Source organism: Lissotriton vulgaris, chromosome 6 (assembly GCF_964263255.1).
Source record: "Lissotriton vulgaris chromosome 6, aLisVul1.2, whole genome shotgun sequence".
NCBI lineage: Eukaryota > Metazoa > Chordata > Amphibia > Caudata > Salamandridae > Lissotriton > Lissotriton vulgaris.
The window spans coordinates 1293230214-1293248922 of NC_141694.1; the positions used below are offsets into that span (position 1 = coordinate 1293230214).

General features: G+C 47.8%; 1 protein-coding gene across 1 annotated transcript in view; it reads left to right on the forward strand.

The window, feature by feature from the left end:
- The window catches only part of ENPP3 (ectonucleotide pyrophosphatase/phosphodiesterase 3), a 716664-nt gene that overhangs the window by 121597 nt on the left and 576358 nt on the right, over positions 1 to 18709 (forward strand). Inside the window, exons 3-4 of the mRNA XM_086927431.1 lie at positions 1179 to 1205; positions 14021 to 14143. Of these exons, the coding sequence (XP_086783557.1) occupies positions 1179 to 1205; positions 14021 to 14143 (150 nt within the window). The remainder of the gene's footprint in view (positions 1 to 1178; positions 1206 to 14020; positions 14144 to 18709) is intronic.

The window sequence follows — 18709 nt, forward strand, 5'->3', positions numbered from 1 at the left end:
TTCAGGCCTGGCCTGCTCGGGGAGAAGGGGCAGAACTTTACGCAACATGCGCAGCAGCATTATGCACGTGGATGTGGTCTTGTTCACGTACATATCCAGCTGCAAGTTGGGGCCTAAAATCACCCCCAGGTTGCGTGCCGACTCAGCAGCTGACACAATCTCGGGGAAGGTCGGGGGCCAGAAGTTCTCCGGGAGTTCACGAGGAATCCGGTCCGTGGAACAGTACAACACCTCGGTCTTTGTACTATTACACTGCAAGGAGTTGGACCAGAGCCAATCCGCTGTGGCAGACATGCATCGGTGGAAAGCCTCCAGCGGGACCGCGTTCTTCCCTTCCAGCGAAAAGACCAACTGGGTGTCATCAGCATAATTAAATGCGGAGATGCCAAATGATTTAATTAGTTGGACCAGAGGGCGGAGGTAAAGGTTAAAGAGTATAGGGCTGATGGCCGAGCCCTGAGGTACCCCCTGCCCTACTCTCCGCACCTCCGAACTGAAAGGAGGCAACGCCACCACCTGCTGCCGATTGCTCAAATAAAAGACCAGCCAGTCCCTTGCACATGCCGTGACCCCGCACTCCTCCAGCTTCCTGATGAGGGTACGATGGCAGACCGTGTCGAACACGGCCGACATGTCGAGCAGCACCAAAAAGGCTGCCCGCCCACTGTCGACCAGTGAACGTAAGTTGTCAAGCACGGTCACCAGTGCGGATTCCGTCCCGTGTGCTGGGCGAAAACCAATATGTCCTGCTTCCCTAACTAACTCTCCTACTGAAGGGGATTCTACAGAAGGCCTGTTGATAGTATCCACCCCCACAGGAGTTGTACACCTCAAAGATTTACTGTCCCAATAGGGACTGGAAGAAAACAAGGAGGCCATCGAAAACTTCAGAAACAGAGACGTTTCTGCTTCTTAGCTGGCAAGAAGACTGAGATAGGTCTGGTAGACATGGGGGGTAAGCAATGCTGATATGCGTTACAAAGTTATCTAAAGTTTGAGACCCAAAAGGACCACAAAAAAATAAAGGGGCATTAGCAGTAATCCAAATAATGATGTCAGACCCATCCTCCTCAAGCCAGAACAAAATGGTCATCAATACGTGTTTCTCTTGAAATGTATATCATAAGATGCAATAGTGTAAAAAGTTATTAAAGTAATATTTTCTCCTTTTTTCACAGAAGCCGTTGGCAATGGCATCCCACAAGGTAAGTTTTTTGTTGTTGTTTACAAACTTAATGGCAGATTTGCGGATAAAAATGTTATTAAATCAGACACCCACATGCGCGACAAATTGCCATTTTCATTTTTAGTTGGTGCAGATGTCATTTTTAAACTGGTCAGCGGGTACAAATGTCAGTATTAAATTGTATTGCACTAATGGAATGTAACCTAATCTGACCATATCTCATTTAGTGGTATACATTTATAAAAAGCCTACATGTCATCAAGTGTTTTATGTTTCTCCATTCTTGACCGAAAACCTCTAAAAATAGATTTTTCTATCAAAAAGTTTATATTTAATATTCACTCCAAATGCCAGTTCCAAAATATCGTCCTCGAGTTATTACTACACTCTCTATGCCAAATGAGGCAAGCACATAGTAAGCCTAAATTACCTTTTAAATATGTTCCGCAAAAGCAAAACCATTAGAGATGCACACATGATTTGACAAAATGGCCTCCATTCTGCCAAAAAGGATCTTTCGGAAATGCCCCAGTTTGTAACACGTCCCTATGAAATGTCTTTAATCTCTGACATAACATAACCATTTCCAGCTTCCACTCATCCCAGCTTTGAACACACAAGGGGTGCGGAGTGGGTGGATCATGGTCTGTTCCTGTCACGGTTCGTTTGTTTTTGTGTGGCACAGTCTGAAGTCATTCCTTCCCACTCCACTGTACGTTAGTCAATACAAGATGTAGAATTAAATTCTGGAGGAAGGGGGGAATGAGAACAAGAGGGAGATGAGACAACCGGTGCATCGCGGTTTTGGCAGGTGTCTGCCTTTAGACTTCTGAAATTTCGTAACAACATTCTCACAAACCGATGTTCTCAGGTAGGTTATGAGTACATGCATTTAAAGTTCTCGGCCTTGAGGAACCTAAACTGGAATTTTTGTAGGAAGCTGATATAAGGTGAAGCGAATTTCAGGATAGCAATCCTGGGAAAGGGTTTAGAGGAAAACAGCAACAAGCAAAACAAACAAGCCACATAGTAATCGAGAGTCTAGTCAAATTCAGCCAGAAGCTCAAAGAACCAAGAGAGCTGAACAAGGGAGTAAAACAACAAAGGTGAGGAATGGAACAACTGTGCACGAATTAGTACGTGAAGTGAAGGAGTCAATACAACATAGAAGTGACTAAACATCTTTTAAAGGGAAATGAACTCTTAAACAACACCACTCTCTACCATGCCCTGGAAGTCCCACCCGTTGCTCTTGCAAGGCTAGTAGTCTTGATGCCCCAGGCCCTAGCCACCAGAGGTTGGTCTACCAGAGTCTCATAAGATTGTGTGCAATGATTTTCTTTTGTCTTTCCCCTAGTGCATGCCCCGATCTCCTCTCTCCATGCTTATTCCTGGCAGGTTTGTGAATGCCAACATACTTACGAGTTTGTTATTGATCTCAAACTCCTCTAGGACTATTTCCCTCTCTGGGAATGCCTGAAGATTTGCTCTAGCAAAGGACAATAGTAAGTCTCCTTCCAGGGAGAAAACAGAAGCAGAACACTCCATGGCATGTTTTACTACTTCTGAATTCCAAGTAGTCCTTGCATACATTACACACTTGTTGAACAATTTACATCTGCTAGGTATCCTTTTGTAACAGCAAACAGGCACAAAGGAAATCATTTTTAGCCATAGGCACAGGTTCACAGACTTAAATGGCTTCAAGAATTAGTCATTAGGGAAGTTCAGTTGTTGGTGGGGTGGCTTTGCAATTACTATTTGTGATGATGTACACGGTCTAGTAGCTGGGATGGGAGGAGCAAGGGGTTGGAGGAAGAGGAGTGGCAGCGACAGGAAAGGGGCAGTTAGAGTAGGGACATGGACACAAGAGGAAGCAGAGAATAAAGCTCTTTTGATACCAATATATTTGTCTGTCATCATTGAACCTAAGACACGACAACTGGCGACGAGGGTGGGATGGTGAAGACAATCACCCACCGAACCTCAGAAGAAGCGTCCTGTCCCTGGGCACCACGAAGAGAAAGTTGTCCGCGAGACACGTGTGCCCCAACGAAGCCGCCGCCTGCAGCTAAAGCCCAGCGGTGATTACCCCGCTCCGCGATTCGTTGATCGCGGGGAGCTTTGCCGGAGTAGCGTGGCCGGGCGCTGTATAAAATTCAAACTGAGCGCGAGTTCGCGCCAAAACCGGGAGTGCATCCCCGGTGCCCGACAAGCAGTGTGCTGTGAGAGAGGAAGTCGGGAGCCCACCCCGATCCTGCTGTGGCGCCCTGAGGAGTGGGAAGCGCATGAAGCAAGCGTGAACACCCAGGTGAAGCGCGCAAAGAAATGCCGATGTCGGAGCTCACCCCCGATGCACGAGAAACGGCACGTTCGTAACGGCATAAGTCAGGAACAGATCCCTGAGCCTACCTTGATGATTGTGGCAGCCAAGGAGCGTGGGAAGCACTGACGAAATCCTGGTGCCCGTGGAAGCAGCAGTCGGTGAGCGCTGAATGAAGCCAAGCGAGCAGGAAGAATGAATGCTGCCAAACCTCGTGGACAGTGAGAGTTTCTGTGCGGCGGCTATCTTAAAGTCAGGCATTCGTGAAGGACATCTCTGTGAAATGCATGGGCGGCCATTTTGAAGTCAGGCGCCCCAAAATTGAAGCTGAAACAAGCATTGAAAGTGCAAAACAAGCATTAATAACTGCAAAGAAAGAACAAACAAGCACTGATGGTTGTAAAACAAGCATTGGCGAGTGCTAGTACAAACATTGACGATTGCAAAACAAGCATTGGTCCCTGCAAAGGCAAGCCCTAGCTCGTGCATAAGTCTGACAGTAACATTTCAGCCAGCCATGTCAAACTCGGCGAGCCGGAACGGAGGTGGTGCAGTGGTGGTTGCCCCTGTTGTGCCCATTGTCTCCCACCTGCGCCCCCCGGAACCACTGACCCTGGTGGCGGGCGGAAGGAGTGGCTGGAGGACTTCGAGGACTACTTAGAATGGTCGAAACAGAGACAAGCTAATTGCACTCCGCAATCTGGTTGGTTGGAAAGGTGATCAAAGAATTGCCAACGGATGACAAAGGGACCTATGACAAAATGCGTGATGCACTCAACAGAAAGTTTGTGCCCAAAAGAAACGTGGACTACGAGAGATACGTGTTTCATCAGGCACGTCAGGACAAAGATGAAATGATGAGCACATTTATATCGCGACTACGTCGACTGTCGCAATATTGCAATTTTGACTCATTTTCAACGGAGGATGCCATCCGATTGAGAGTCATTGAGGGTTGTCATTCAGAGACACTCCGAAGGTGATTGCTAAGGAAGAGTCATGATCTCGATGAGATTGAGGAAATGACAAGAGTTTACGACCAGGCAAACGAGCATGCAAAAAACATGGAGACAGGGCGTGGTGAAAAGAAAGAGCAAGCATATTGGACTCAAAGCACCAACGCTCAGCGAAGATCAGGTGATCATCAGAGAAGGTCTCGTCCAGCATCCAGACACACACACCGAAGTCATCGGCGCTATGAATCGAGACATAGAGAGACAAGAGATCGAGCTATGCCAAGAAGCCAGAACGTCCACGGAAATGCTACCGATGTGGGTATGACTTTCCCCACACAGACACCTGCCCAGCAATGGGCCAACAGTACTGGAAATGTGGGCGCATGAACCATTTCGAAGTCATGTGTGGAGTATACAGCAAGGAGAGACGGAGTGAGGCAAACAGATCTCGCCCAGAGGATAAGAGACATCATGCAAAAGCTGTCCAAGACAGAGCACTGTCATCCTCTGGCTCGTCACATTCTAGCAGGGAATCTCACAGATCTCAATGGATCAGAAGGTCACCGTCGAGGTAATCAAGGTCGACCTCACAAGAGACAACATTCACGGATGAATACATATGTATGGTAGCCGACCCGGACCAGCTGAAGAAGTATCCTCCGCTAGATATCAAAGTGGGGACTCATGCCACCAAATTCGTGCTTGACAGTGGGGCATCACTAAATTACATGCCCGTGACCGAATATAACAAGATGAAACCACCGCCTGTCCTGAGTCCCGCACATGTCAGGGTGTTTACCTGGATGGCGAAGAAACCACTTCCCTGCCTGGGCAAGTTCGCAACGACGCTCAAGCACGAATCCACAGCAGTATCGGCATACATTCACGTCATTGAGGGACCGGAGGCTGACTGCCTTCTCAGTCTGCCCACAGCAGAACGACTCAGACTGGTTGAAACCCTGTACCGGGTCCATGACAATCCAGATATTGTCCGCAAGTTTCCCAAGTTATTCAGTGGGCTTGGCAAAATGAACAAGTGTCTAATTCGCCTACACATCAACGACCAAGTGCGCCCTATTGCTCAGCATCCAAGGCGAGTGCCTTTCCACCTTCAGCAGGCAGTAGAGGAAGAAATTCAAGAACTACTTCAAGCGGACATTATTGAAAAAACGGATGGCCCCACACCGTGGGTGTCCTCGGTCGTAATTGTTCCAAAAAAGGGTACCCTGGAGAAAGTACGGCTATGGTGGACATGAGGCTTCCCAACAAGGCCATAGAACGGGAGCGTCATCCTGGGCCTCACCTGAGCGACATGATATCGGCACTGAATGGAGCCAGGGTATTCTCAAAGCTTGACCTCAACAAGGGATACCATCAGCTGGAGTTGCATGAAAAATCAAGGTACATTACAACGTTTGCCACTCATCTGGGTTTGTTTCGGTACAAACGGCTGAGCTTCGGCATCTCCTCTGCGGCGGAAATATTCCAAGAGGTCATACGCCAAACCATCAGACATATCCCGAATTCCCTGAACTACAGTGACAACATTTTGGTATATGGATCAAACGCACAAGAACACGACAAAGCCTTGGATCGTGTGTGCCATGCTCTCCTGGAAGCTAATTTAACTCTGAGCAAAGATAAGTGTGAGTTCCATCAGTCTACACTTAAGTTCTTCGGTCATGTGTTCTCCGGGGCTGGAATGAAACCCGACCCCGAGAAAGTAGCAGCGCTCAACACCACCAAGAGCCCTCAAGATGTCAGCGACATACGATCGTATCTGGGCATGGCAAGTTATTGCTCCAGATACATCAAGGACTATGCCACGATCAGTCATCCACTTCCTGCCCTCACCAAGCAAGGGCAACCCTTTGTGTGGAGCCCTCAGTGTGAGCGGGCTTTACATGAGATCAAGCAAGCGGTGGAATCAGCGAACAATCTAGCCTACTTCAACACCAAGAGGAAGACGGAGATCACGGTGGATTCCAGTCCAGTGGGGTTGGGTGCCATCTTAGCTCAATATGACAGTGACACTGATAGGCGTCACATTGTGGCATACGCCAGTCGCAGCCTAACCAACACCGAGAAGGCTTATTCTCAGCCCGAGAAAGAGAGCCTAGCGGTCGTGTGGGCATGTGAACATTTCCATGTATTCATCTTTGGCAAACATTTCACCATGATTACGGATCACCAGGCTCTTGTCACCATCTTCAGTAATCCCAAAGCCAAGATGCCGCCCCGCATTGAAAGGTGGGGTCTACGTCTGTAGGAATACACATTCACCATCATTCATAAACCTGGAAAGGGTGAGAATCCGGCGGACTACATGTTTAGACACCCTCAATCATCTCACACCTCACACCCGTCGATGGCTGAAGAGTACAAACACTTTGTGGTAGGTGTAGCCCGGTCACCGTCAGTCCCATTAGAAGCGATCAAGGATGCTACGGCACAAGACAGTATCCTTCAGAAGGTAGTGCGCCGACTGAGCACACATTGCTGGAGACATGATAGTGAGGATGAAGTAAGTGACCCCCAAATCCGTCAGGAAATGCAAGCTTTCCGACATGTCAGTGACAAGCTGTCAGCGACCTCAGAGGGGCTCCTGCTGAGGGACCATCGGATTGTCATCCAGAGGCAGCTATGTCAAGGAGTGGTCAACCTTGCCCACGAAGGCCATTGGGGAGTCATTGCCACGAAGAGAGCTCTAAGGGAGCAAGTCTGGTTCCCTCAACTCGATCAAATGGTAGAGCTCACCCTGAAGGACTGTCCCCAGTGTTTACTGGTGAAGCCTGGAGAACCCCCGGCTCCTCTCGAAATGACTCAATTACCCAGTGGGGTATGGCAGGAACTTGCCATGGACTTCTACGGACCCCTTCAGTCGGGCAAGTATGTGGTGGCTATCATGGATGAATACTCGAGATTCCCAATAGCTCAGTTCGTGTCTTCCACCAATGCCTCCAGCACCATTGCTGTACTAGACGAAGTATTTGCCGCGTGGGGTGTTCCCAAGGAACTCAAGACAGACAATGGTCCCCCCTTCAACGGTCATGAGTTCAGTGAATTTGCAAAGCATCTAAACTTTCAACATAGGAAGGTCACACTTTGTGGCCACAAGCCAATGGTACCATTGAGCGGTTCATGGCCACTCTGAAAAAGACTTTTCAACAAGCCACGGTGGAAAAAAAAGACTTATAAATAGCTCTCAACGAGGTGCTAAGAGCATATCGGACTACTCCTCACGCAACCACCGGAAGATGTCCTGCTACCCTCATGCTGGGGCGACCTATCAGGACAAGGATCCCGACATGGGAAGGGGCTCTGACGCCGGTATCCCCAACCCGCCTCCATCGAGAAACAGTGATGGCTGACCAAGCGGGAAAGAATAGGATGAAAGCATATGCAGACACTAGACGGCGAGCCAAGTCTCCCTCCCTTCGGACAGGAGACTGTGCAGTGGTCAAACAAGAGCAGGCCAAGAAGACGGATTGTGGGTTCAAGGAAGAACCGTTGATCGTCACTCAGCAAAAAGGCACCATGATCACCACCGAGTCTGAGAAAAGACGGATCACTCGAAATGTGTCTCATTTTCAGAAATGCACCCCGGGCATCCAGGAAGCACTTGAGGGGGATCAGGCACAACGAAATGCGAATGGACTGAGTCAACTGAGTCCAACCCTGAGACTTGACAGGCCAATGGAAGATGGGCCTGCAGAGGCTGGAATGTGTCTCCGACCTCGAAGGGACATACACAAACCAAAGAGACTGATTGAAGAACTGTAATAGGACTAGTTACATTTCTTTTGTTAACAAAGAGGGAGATGTGATGATGTACACGGTCTAGTAGCTGGGATGGGAGGAGTCAAGGGGTTGGAGGAAGAGGAGTGGCAGCGACAGGAAAGGGGCAGTTAGAGTAGGGACATGGACACAAGAGGAAGCAGAGAATAAAGCTCTTGTGATGCACATATATTTGTCTGTCATCATTGAACCTAAGACACAACACTATTGAATGCCGTTGCTGATGGAGATAGCTGTCACAAAGTTAGTTGCTTTACATGGAATGGTCCTTCTGCTGTTATTGGAAACCTATTGAATGCTTTATTTATTAAACTTTTTGGGGGTGTAAGGGAGGAAGCGCTGTGCTCCCTCAGCCCCAGACTGGAGGGTACCGGAGGCATTAACCTTGGCTGTGCTAGTTTGGATGCCTCAACCCTGTCGGCATTGTGAGAGGACTAACTGGCAGTTAGGTGATCTCCGTGGAGGAAGTTTCCACAAACTAAAGATAATTGGCTCAGCACTACACCTATGGGTACCAGAGTCCCTCAGTGGGCCATTTTGAATACTTTCCACCCTATGTCAGAGGGTGATATAGTTTCTTTGAAGAAATGACCATGTTCATATCATTGGCTTAGCAATTCCACTGGTGGGTGGCTATCAATATGCATTTACTTTCTGTCACTGGTCTGGTACCCCGGTGAAAGAGTGAGAACCCTGGGGGGAAAAGAGCTTCAGCTAGTGTTTACATTGGTTACCAATAGATAGTTCATTCCTGATGTTCACTAAACAACATTTTACCAGTTTAATATTTCTGACTTTGTGTACGCTGTATTCAGGAGGACCACCTGCATGATGAAAGTCACTAACTGGATGAAGGCCAACTGTCTCAACTCACCACTGACAACACAGAGGGAGTGATCTTAGGCAAAACTCCTTGGCATAAGACTCCAAATGGTGTCAGCTGAACTCAAATCAACACCTTCACCCAGCACCCATGCATGGAACCTCAGAATAATAATCTACAGAAAACTAGACATGAACATACAAACCAATCCAGTCACTGCATCCTGCTTCCACACCCTGAATATGTTGAGTAAGATCTACTCTTCAAATAGCTCCCAAATCACACCAGAAAAATAGTCACTCACACATTACTCACCAACAAGTTGGACTATGAGCAGACCGTCTACACCAGGATCACCAAGAAACTCACCAGAGGACTACAAACCTTTAGGATTTGGCTGCCAGACTCATCCTAAAGCTCCCAAACAGAGCTCACACCACACCTCATGAAGCTCTACTGATTCCTGATACACAAATGTGCTAATTTCAAAGTCCTGCAAACTAGGAACTGGGAGTGTGAGAACCACTGGCATGTACAGAAGGGCGGAGAGTTCCTTTCTCCTATTGGAAAGCAGAGGGGGGCTAGGTCCTCCCAAACTAACTATACAATACTGACTGGTATTGTATCCCACTTAATGTCACAACACTTGATGTGATGAGGGAGTGCTTGTCTCAACTAGACTCAATGTCAATAGGCACGGGAAAGGAAAATATTCCTTTTCTTTAAACAACCCTCACACACTCTAGTAGTGTATTGATCATCATCAGGGACACCCTGACTCCTAAAGGTCAGGGTGGGCTCAACCATGTTCCAGAGAGCTCTTATGAAAAAGGAACTATGGGGCGTAATTACAGGTTAAAAATCTTTCAACCACTCCAAGGTATCCCTTTATTCGCAGAGTGGTTGGAGATAGTAAAACTGAATGATATTTTGGGGTATCCAAGGTTCCATGGTCCTTTGACCCTTCTTTAACCAACATGTTTCAGCCCTTCTCTCGCAGGTCTGAATAGGCGGGAGCTTTCATCAAGGTGATTTATCAATATGTATCACCTCCCCAGTTAAGCAGATATTCGCGCTAGTCAATTTGTTTGAGCATGCAAACAAGCGCATGCATAGGCAGTATAAATACTTGCCGCTTCTGGTCGACCAGTCAAAACAGAAGAAGAATTTTGGGGGAGGGGTTCAGGTTGGGAACCTGTTTATTTTCTATAGCACATCAAATGGCATTAAAAAATATCACGTACCATTCTGTGGCTTTTCAAATTGAGGTATGTACTATTCTTATACACTTGACTCTATTTCCATGGTGGACGTTTCATGTTCACATCATGCAGCCCGTGAAAGAGCACTCACTTGCGGGTCTCCGCAATGTATGCTCAACTGGTGCATGCATCAGCTCATCTTCCTGAATTCAGGAGGCAAGATTATACGAACCAGCATATTATGCATCATCACCTCTTAGGTTATTTGTGCCTAAGTTAGACTACTGCCATAGACCTCATTCACATTTTGTATCGGATATCAAAATCAATCAGGCATCACACAAGTATACTTAAATTTTATAAATATGCTGCATCAACTCACCAAATTTCTGGGCCTTTTTAAGCCCTATGGCAGCTGAAGGTCCGGGGGTAGGCCCTGTAGGTCGACCCTATGGTGGTTAGGAATCAGAAAAAGTAAAGGAAAAACAAAGCCATTGGTCAATAACCATTTCTGAGAACAGCGGTTCAGTAAACGCAATCTGCAAGGGAATATCACTTCATTATGGGGCTCGCCCCACCAAAGCACCTACTTATCTCTGCTCTCCCCAACTTGTGGCAAAGTAATCTGGGGACAAGCATAGTTTCATCTGCTGTGTGCGGCTCAATTTAATTACCGCTGATTGTGGTGGTAACAGCCTGACGGTGTGTTAACCTCTTCGCTGCTGATGACGAGCTCTGCTCGTCATCAGCTACGGCGCTGCTATGCTGATGACGAGCTGAGCTCGTCACGTAACGCAGCTTTTTCAAAATTGCCGCACACAGCGGGAAAAGCCGCCGCAGCGATGTGGTTAACCAGACTCTCCTGTATCGTTGCAGGTGTGCTAATGGAAACATGGGATCCTGATCGGCCCGTGCGCCAAAGGATTATGTTTGTTGATTGTTGAGGCGGCCAAAGGTTTTGCAGAAAACCTGAAGTGGTCATGGACCACACCACACCTCCAAGGCTTATGTAATATGTAGTTCCTATACACACGACTTGGGAACGCCCAAGACCCAGACCAAAGTGAGAGTTTTCTTAGGCCTCCCTGATTACTATAGGAGATTCATAAAGGGGTATGGCACCTTGACAAAATGACTTCTAAGAAGCAGCCATGTACTGTGATCAGGACAGAGGCATGCTAGAACGTGTTTGACAAACTGAAGGAGGGCATGTGCACAGAACCCGTGCTCAAGGCCCCTGACCTCTCCCAAGAATGAATTGTGCAGACATACGCCTCAGAGCATAGGCAGAGAGCCCTAACAGTTAAATGAAGAGGGCCTGGATCAAGCCGAGCCTTCATCAGTGGGAGGTTATATCCCTGGGAACCGAGGTGGAGTGAAATAGAGAGGGAAGGGTTTGCAGAATCTGGGTGTTGAAGAAGATGAGGCCATACCTGTTTGGTGCCTACTTCCGGGTTCAGACAGACCACAAACCCTCAGATGGTTAATGCAGATGGGGGTGAGAACCCTAAACTGTTGAGGTGGTCCATTTCCCTACAGGGAATGGACTTCACTGTGGAACAGACCACACCAATGTTGATGGGCTCTTCAGGTACTTCCACCTTAGTGTGAGGAACTATTAAGGGGTTAGGTAGTTTTTCCCAGTTTTAGCTGGGGGGGAGGGACACGTGTCAGACCTGACGTCTTTTGCATCGTTTTCCCCTAACATTTCAGCCTTCAGACTCCTATTCTTGCCACCTTCGTTTTGCTGACCTTAAGACTCTGCACATTCTACCACTTCTAACTAGTGCTACATGCTTGTGCTCTTTTCTTAGAACATGGTAACCGTGGCTTATACCTGATTGACATATCTAATTTTCTTGTAAGTCTCTAGTAAAAAGGCATTACTACACGTGCCCAGGGCATGTACATTAAATGCTACTAGTGGGCCTGCAGCAATTGTTGTGCCACCACCTGAAGTTACCCTTTAAACATATCTCAGGCCTGCTAGTGCAGCTCCACTTATACGTGAATAGTCTGTGTCCTGTCTCCACATAGATGGCTGTATACCCCCTGTTTAGTAAGTGTGGAGCCACGGCCAGAAACCTGTGCAGTTCAAAGGCATGCCTCTAAAAGCTTCTCCCCTCTTCAATATATTAAAATAAAAGTATTTTTCTGGAGATTAAATTAAGAGAAATCACACCTAAAGTAAAAAACAAAGATATTTTTTATTAAGTTTTACAAAATATTAAAAGTTATATATAGAATTAGTTACAAATATTTTAAGTATTTTTAATACATATTAATGTTACATTAATATTTAAATGTTGAAAATGTTCTTTAAACAGTTACAATAAATTCGTTATAGATAATATTCTTATAACATTAAATGAAATGTATTTATATTTTTAAAAAGTTTAAATAATTTAATATACTTAACCATTATTTTCAATGGGGTTTTATTTTAAGTCCATACCCACATTATTTTCTAGACGTGGAGTGCATTTACAACCGTTTTGGGTCCTTTTTAGGTCTTGCCTTAGGCAGCTTATGTGCTGTGGCTTGTAAGGCATGTTGTTAATTATGAGGGGCTTGGAGCCAGCCCATTGCTTACCATTTGTGGCTTCATTGCCAGTTACATTTTCTTGCTTCTCCTTGGTAAAAGTGCGCCAATTTCACTTTCTCTTCGTGTGTTTGTCTCTTCCCTGAAGCATGGACCAACTACTGAGTAATTGCTTTATTAGTATCCTTCTCCTGATTGTATTAGGATTGAGGTACTATTTTTTCTTGTTGATTCACCCTGTGATAGTTGCATCCTCGTTGTCATTGCTTGCACACTTCGGCATTGGTGCTTGCACCCGCTTCTTTCCCATCATTATTATCTGCCCTGCCACCAAGTCATTGTTGATTACAACCCTCCCCTCAGTCATTGTTTCTTACCCTCCTGTTGCTGTTGTTTGCACCCCTTCCTCCTTCCCATTATTGCTGCTTGCATTACTTGTTGCCCACTCTTTTGTCGCTGTTGCCCGCCCGCCAATTTTTTTTGGGATACACCCCCTCCTCACTTCCATCATTGTTGCTTACCATCACCTCGCTGTTTTACCTCCTCCTGTCGTTGTTGTTTGCGTCCTCTCCCTCTGCCAGACAGGAAAGCGATACGACGCTGCCAGCACTGGCCACGTTACAGCATTTATGATGTCTCTGCCTCTACCTTTCCCCTCAATGTTGGTTGTGCTGGAAAGAAAAGCGGTATGATGTGGCCAGAATAGACAGAAGAGATGGAGGTAGATACCTCCATACATATAAATGTGAAAGGCACTTGGTAGTACATTAGTAGTATTATTGTAGTACTACTAACGTACTACAAAATGTGGTTTGTGAATAGGCTCCTTAGTATATAGTGTAGTATATAGTCAGAAGTTTGTGGCTAGCCATTGTGCAGGCACAAGAAATGAATGCAACTAAACACAAACAAAATACAACCTACAAAACATTGCAAATCCAAAAATGCTTATTGAATGCATGCTCAAATTGTTGTAGCAATATATTGGAGCAATACATTAAACATGTATCAAATGGTAAAAGAACACAGTGCAATTCAACAACAACGTAAATCATGGATTGATCCGTTATCGTTTGTGTTCTCGACAACTCCTCGTTCTGCTTCTGTTCAGACATCATTTCCATGAAGCTGAGACTTGTATTAAAGTAACAATTGTAATAAAGTGAAAATGTGTCTCTATTTTCGAACAGTGACCTGCAGAAACCGATGCTATGATCAAAACGCAGGAGGGCCGAAGGACTGCCAGTGTGATAGTCAGTGTACAGTGAATGGAAACTGCTGCTGGGATTTTGAGGACATTTGCCAGAAACCAAGTATGTTCCAATCAAACTATTTGTTTCTGTCACTTTTAATCAGTGAACTATTCCTAATTTACAAAAGAAAGGCGTCTATATTACATATTTGTAAAGGTGTGCTGTTACTAAACTTATGTTTTTTATTATTTTTTATGGCAGGGAGGTTCAAGTACATACCAAAGTTCAACACAAGTTACAAACACAAGCTTAGTCGGGCACCTGACAGAGACATGGCCTATTAAGCCATGTCTGTGATGTCAAGTCTCCAATTAAATATTTTTCAAGCTTAATGAAATGCTAAAGCCTCTATCCTGTCAATGTTGTGTCAATAGGTTTTACAATCCAACCAGGCTTTATGAAACAAAGGGTCTTTCTTGAACCCTTACTAAAACAATTGAATGCTGTGAGCTCCAGTGCTCAAAGCCAATAAAAGGCTGATACAGACCTTCTGCTCCAACATTTAAATATTGTCTTTCTGTTTCTACATTTTCAATTTAGAACATTCCCCTTTGGGTCTCAGGTTTTATCACCCTAGGCAGCAGGCTATAATTCTATATTATTGGTAATACTTGACTGTAGATTGAGTCAGCGAAATAGGGGGCATACAACAACAAATATTTTTGTTACCAGTAAAGATTTTTTTAAAACAATCTATTACTGAAAGGTAGGTTCTGAAAAATCTGTATTGTAGTTAGTCAGAATCCGAACTACCTCATCAATATAAATGAGGAAGGTCGCAAATTGTGACTCAACACAATAGGATGGTATACAACCGTTACCACGCATCTTTTACCACGAAGTACTGTTACAACGAAACCATTACAACGCAAGGGTATTTACAACGCATGTATTTACAACGCATTACACTACAACGCAGATACTATTACAACGCATACCATTACAACGTAAGTATAGGTAAGTTTATCTTTTTTTTAAAACATTTATTAGGGGTATTGGGTTATGGGGTACAGGGGTATTTTAGGGTTCAGGGCTAGGTTTCGGTTATGGGGTACAGGGGTATTTTAGGGTTCAGGGCTAGGGTTGGGTTATGGGGTACAGGGGTATTTTAGGGTGCAGGGCTAGGTTTGGGTTATGGGGTACAGGGGTATTTTTAGCGTTCAGGGCTGGGTTTGGGTTATGGGGTACAGGGGTATTTTTAGCGTTCAGGGCTGGGTTTGGTTTTTGGGGTACAGGGGTATTTTTAGGGTTCAGGGCTGGGTTTGGGTTTTGGGGTACAGGGGTATTTTTAGGGTTCAGGGCTGGGTTTGGGTTTTGGGGTACAGGGGTATTTTTAGGGTTCAGGGCTGGGTTTGGGTTATGGGGTACATGGGTATTTTTAGGGTTCAGGGCTGGGTTTGGGTTTTGGGGTACAGGGATATTTTTAGGGCTCAGGGCTGGGTTAGGGTTTTGGGGTACAGGGGTATTTTTTACATATATATTAGCAAATTCTTTAATAAAATTTAATTTAAATAATTAAATTATTTATAAAATTATTAATTACATTATTTAAAAAAATTATATACTTACCTATACTTACGTTGTAATGGTATGCGTTGTAATAGTATCTGCGATGTAATGTCATGCGTTGTAAAGGTATGCGTTGTAAGGGATCCTGCGTTGTAAAAATTGCGTGCTAATGGTATGCGTGGCAAAAGTATGCGTGCTAACAACATATATCCCAATAGGATGCCATCACAGGGATGTTGGCCTGCTGGTGTCTGCAGATCACAATGTCTGTAATCGCATTTCAATAAAGTAAATATTTTTAGGTCTGGAGTTAACCAAGACCTATTGATTTTACTAAACTGATATGTATGACATACGTCAAGGGACTTTGAGCAACCTTTCTTTTCCCCTGGTATTTTTATCCCGTTTCCGCCCGTTCTGTTTTCTTGCCCCACTCGCCTCCTCACCTGCTCCCCCCGCTATATCTCTTGCCTCCCTTATTCTTCTCCTGTTTGCCCCCGGTCCTTAACCTATCCCCCCTCGCATTTGCTAAACTTGCCACCCCCTTCTCTCCTTCTGTACCCCTTGTGCTGCCCTCCCCCTCCTGTGCGCTCCCTCGAGCCGCCCTCCTTCCCGCCACTGCCCCCCCGGCGTCTCCGCCCCCCTCCTGCCCATTGGCCGCCCCGCTCCCGCCACCCAGCTGACCCGCCCGCCCGGCTCCTCACTTATGACGCCCCCCCAGCGACCGCACAGCGGACGCGCGCAGCGGGAGCACCGATTGAGCGCCGAAGGTGCGCCAAAGGTAAGCCCGTCTGCGCCCGTCCGCGCCTGGACCGCGCCCAGTGCCAGGACCCCTGGGCCCCGCAGACACCAGCCCACCCGCCGGACTTACGATGCCGCCACCCTCAACGCACTCAACACCAGCCGAATCCCGGGATGCTACTGAGCCACCCGAGACGAACCCACGGACCCTTCAGCTGCCACGCCTGCAAGTTCACCTGCATCCGGACCTGCCCCGCACCAGCACCCGCCAAGCCGAACACCAGCAGCAACCACCTGAAGTGCATCCTCCTCAACACCCGCTCCGACCACAGACACGCCATCGAACTCTGGAACCTCCTCAACACCACAGCTCCTGACGTCGCCTTCCTCACGGAAACCTCGATGAACGACTCCTCAGCGCCCTACATCGCCTTCGCCATCCCAGAGGGCTACAGGATCACCCTAAGAGACCGCTGCAACCAGACTGGAGGAGGCATCGCCATCATCTACAGGGACACCATCCGCATCAAGACCAACACCGACGACACCCTGACAACCGCCGAACACCTGCACTTCCAGATCCACACGGACCCCAAAACCACCCTCAGAGGCACCCTGATCTACCGACCCCCGGGACCACGCACACAATTCAGCAAGGACATTGCCGACTTCATCAGCCCGCATGCCCTCCCCTCCGCTGACTACATCCTCCTGGGGGACATCAACTTCCACCTGGAGAACAACAACGACCGCAACACCACCACCCTGCTCGACAACCTCGCCAACCTCGGCCTCAAGCAGCTGGTGTCCACCCCCACCCACCTCGCCGGACACACACTTGACGCCGTCTTCTCATCCAGCAAAGACATCGCCTTCAGCCACGCCACCGGACTCCACTGGATGGACCACAGCTGCGTCCACTTCACCTTCAAAAGAACGACGATCCACCACCACCAGCAACAGGTTGCTCGAAGAAACTGGAACAAGTTCACAGCCGACCAGCTCGCTGCTTCCCTGAGCCAGCACCCTCCCGCCAGCTCAGCGAACCCCAGCCAGGCCGCCGACAACCTCACGAAGTGGATCAGCAACTGCGCTGATGAACTCGCCCCACTAAGGACCCCGCCCAGCAGACCCGGCAGCAAGAAGGCTCCATGGTTCACCGACGAACTCAAGAGCTCCAAGAAGAACTGCCGAGCCCTCGAGAAAGCCTGGAGAAGGGAACCAACACCGGACAACATGACCACCCTCAAGCTTGCCACCCGGAAGCACCACCAACTGATCCGCGCCACCAAGAAAACTGCATTCAAGGACCGGCTGGACAACAACGCACACAACTGCAAGGAACTCTTCAACATCGTGAAAGAGCTCTCCAACCCCAACGCCGGAAACAGCGACATCACCCCGTCGCAAGACCTCTGCAACTCCCTCGCCTCCTACTTCCACAACAAGATCGCGGACATACACAACAGCTTCAGCACTCAACCGACGCACGTCACGACCGAACCACCGCCCCCACCACCACCCTCCGCGCCTGGACTCCGATCAGCACCGAAGACACCGTCCGTATGATGAACTCCATCCACTCCGGATCTCCAACCGACCCCTGCCCTCACCACGTCTTCGACAAGGCCGACGCTGTCATCGCACCCCACCTGCGGGACATCATCAACACCTCCTTCGACACCGCCACCTTCCCGGAGAGCTGGATGCGCGCCGAACTCAGCTCCCTACTCAAGAAACCTACAGCGGACCCCACCGAACTCAAGAATTACCGCCCCATCTCGCTCCTCCCGTTTCCAGCCAAAGTCATCGAGAAGACCGTCAACAAACAGCTGGCTGCCTTCCTCGAGACGAATGGATCCCTCGACCGCTCACAGTCTGGCTTTCGAGCCAACCACAGCACCGAGACCGCCCTCATCGCTGCCACTGATGACATCCGAACCCTGATGGACAACGGAGAAACAGCGGCCCTCATCCTCCTAGACCTCTCCGCGGCATTCGACACTGTCTGCCACCGCACCCTAGTGCAGCGCCTCAGCAACGTCGGAATCCAGGAGAAGGCACTGGAATGGATCATCTCCTTCCTCGACGGAAGAACACAGAGAGTCCGTTTACCACCGTACAAGTCAGAAGCCACCGAAGTCATCTGCGGCGTCCCTCAAGGATCCTCGCTGAGCCCCACCCTCTTCAACGTCTACATGAGCCCCCTCGCGGCCATCGCACGCCAACACAACCTCAACATCATCTCCTACGCTGACGACACCCAGCTGATCCTCTCCCTGACCAACGACCCTGCCGCCGCCAAAGCCAACCTTCACGAAGGGATGAAAAACGTAGCCGAGTGGATGACGACCAGCCGCCTGAAACTGAACTCAG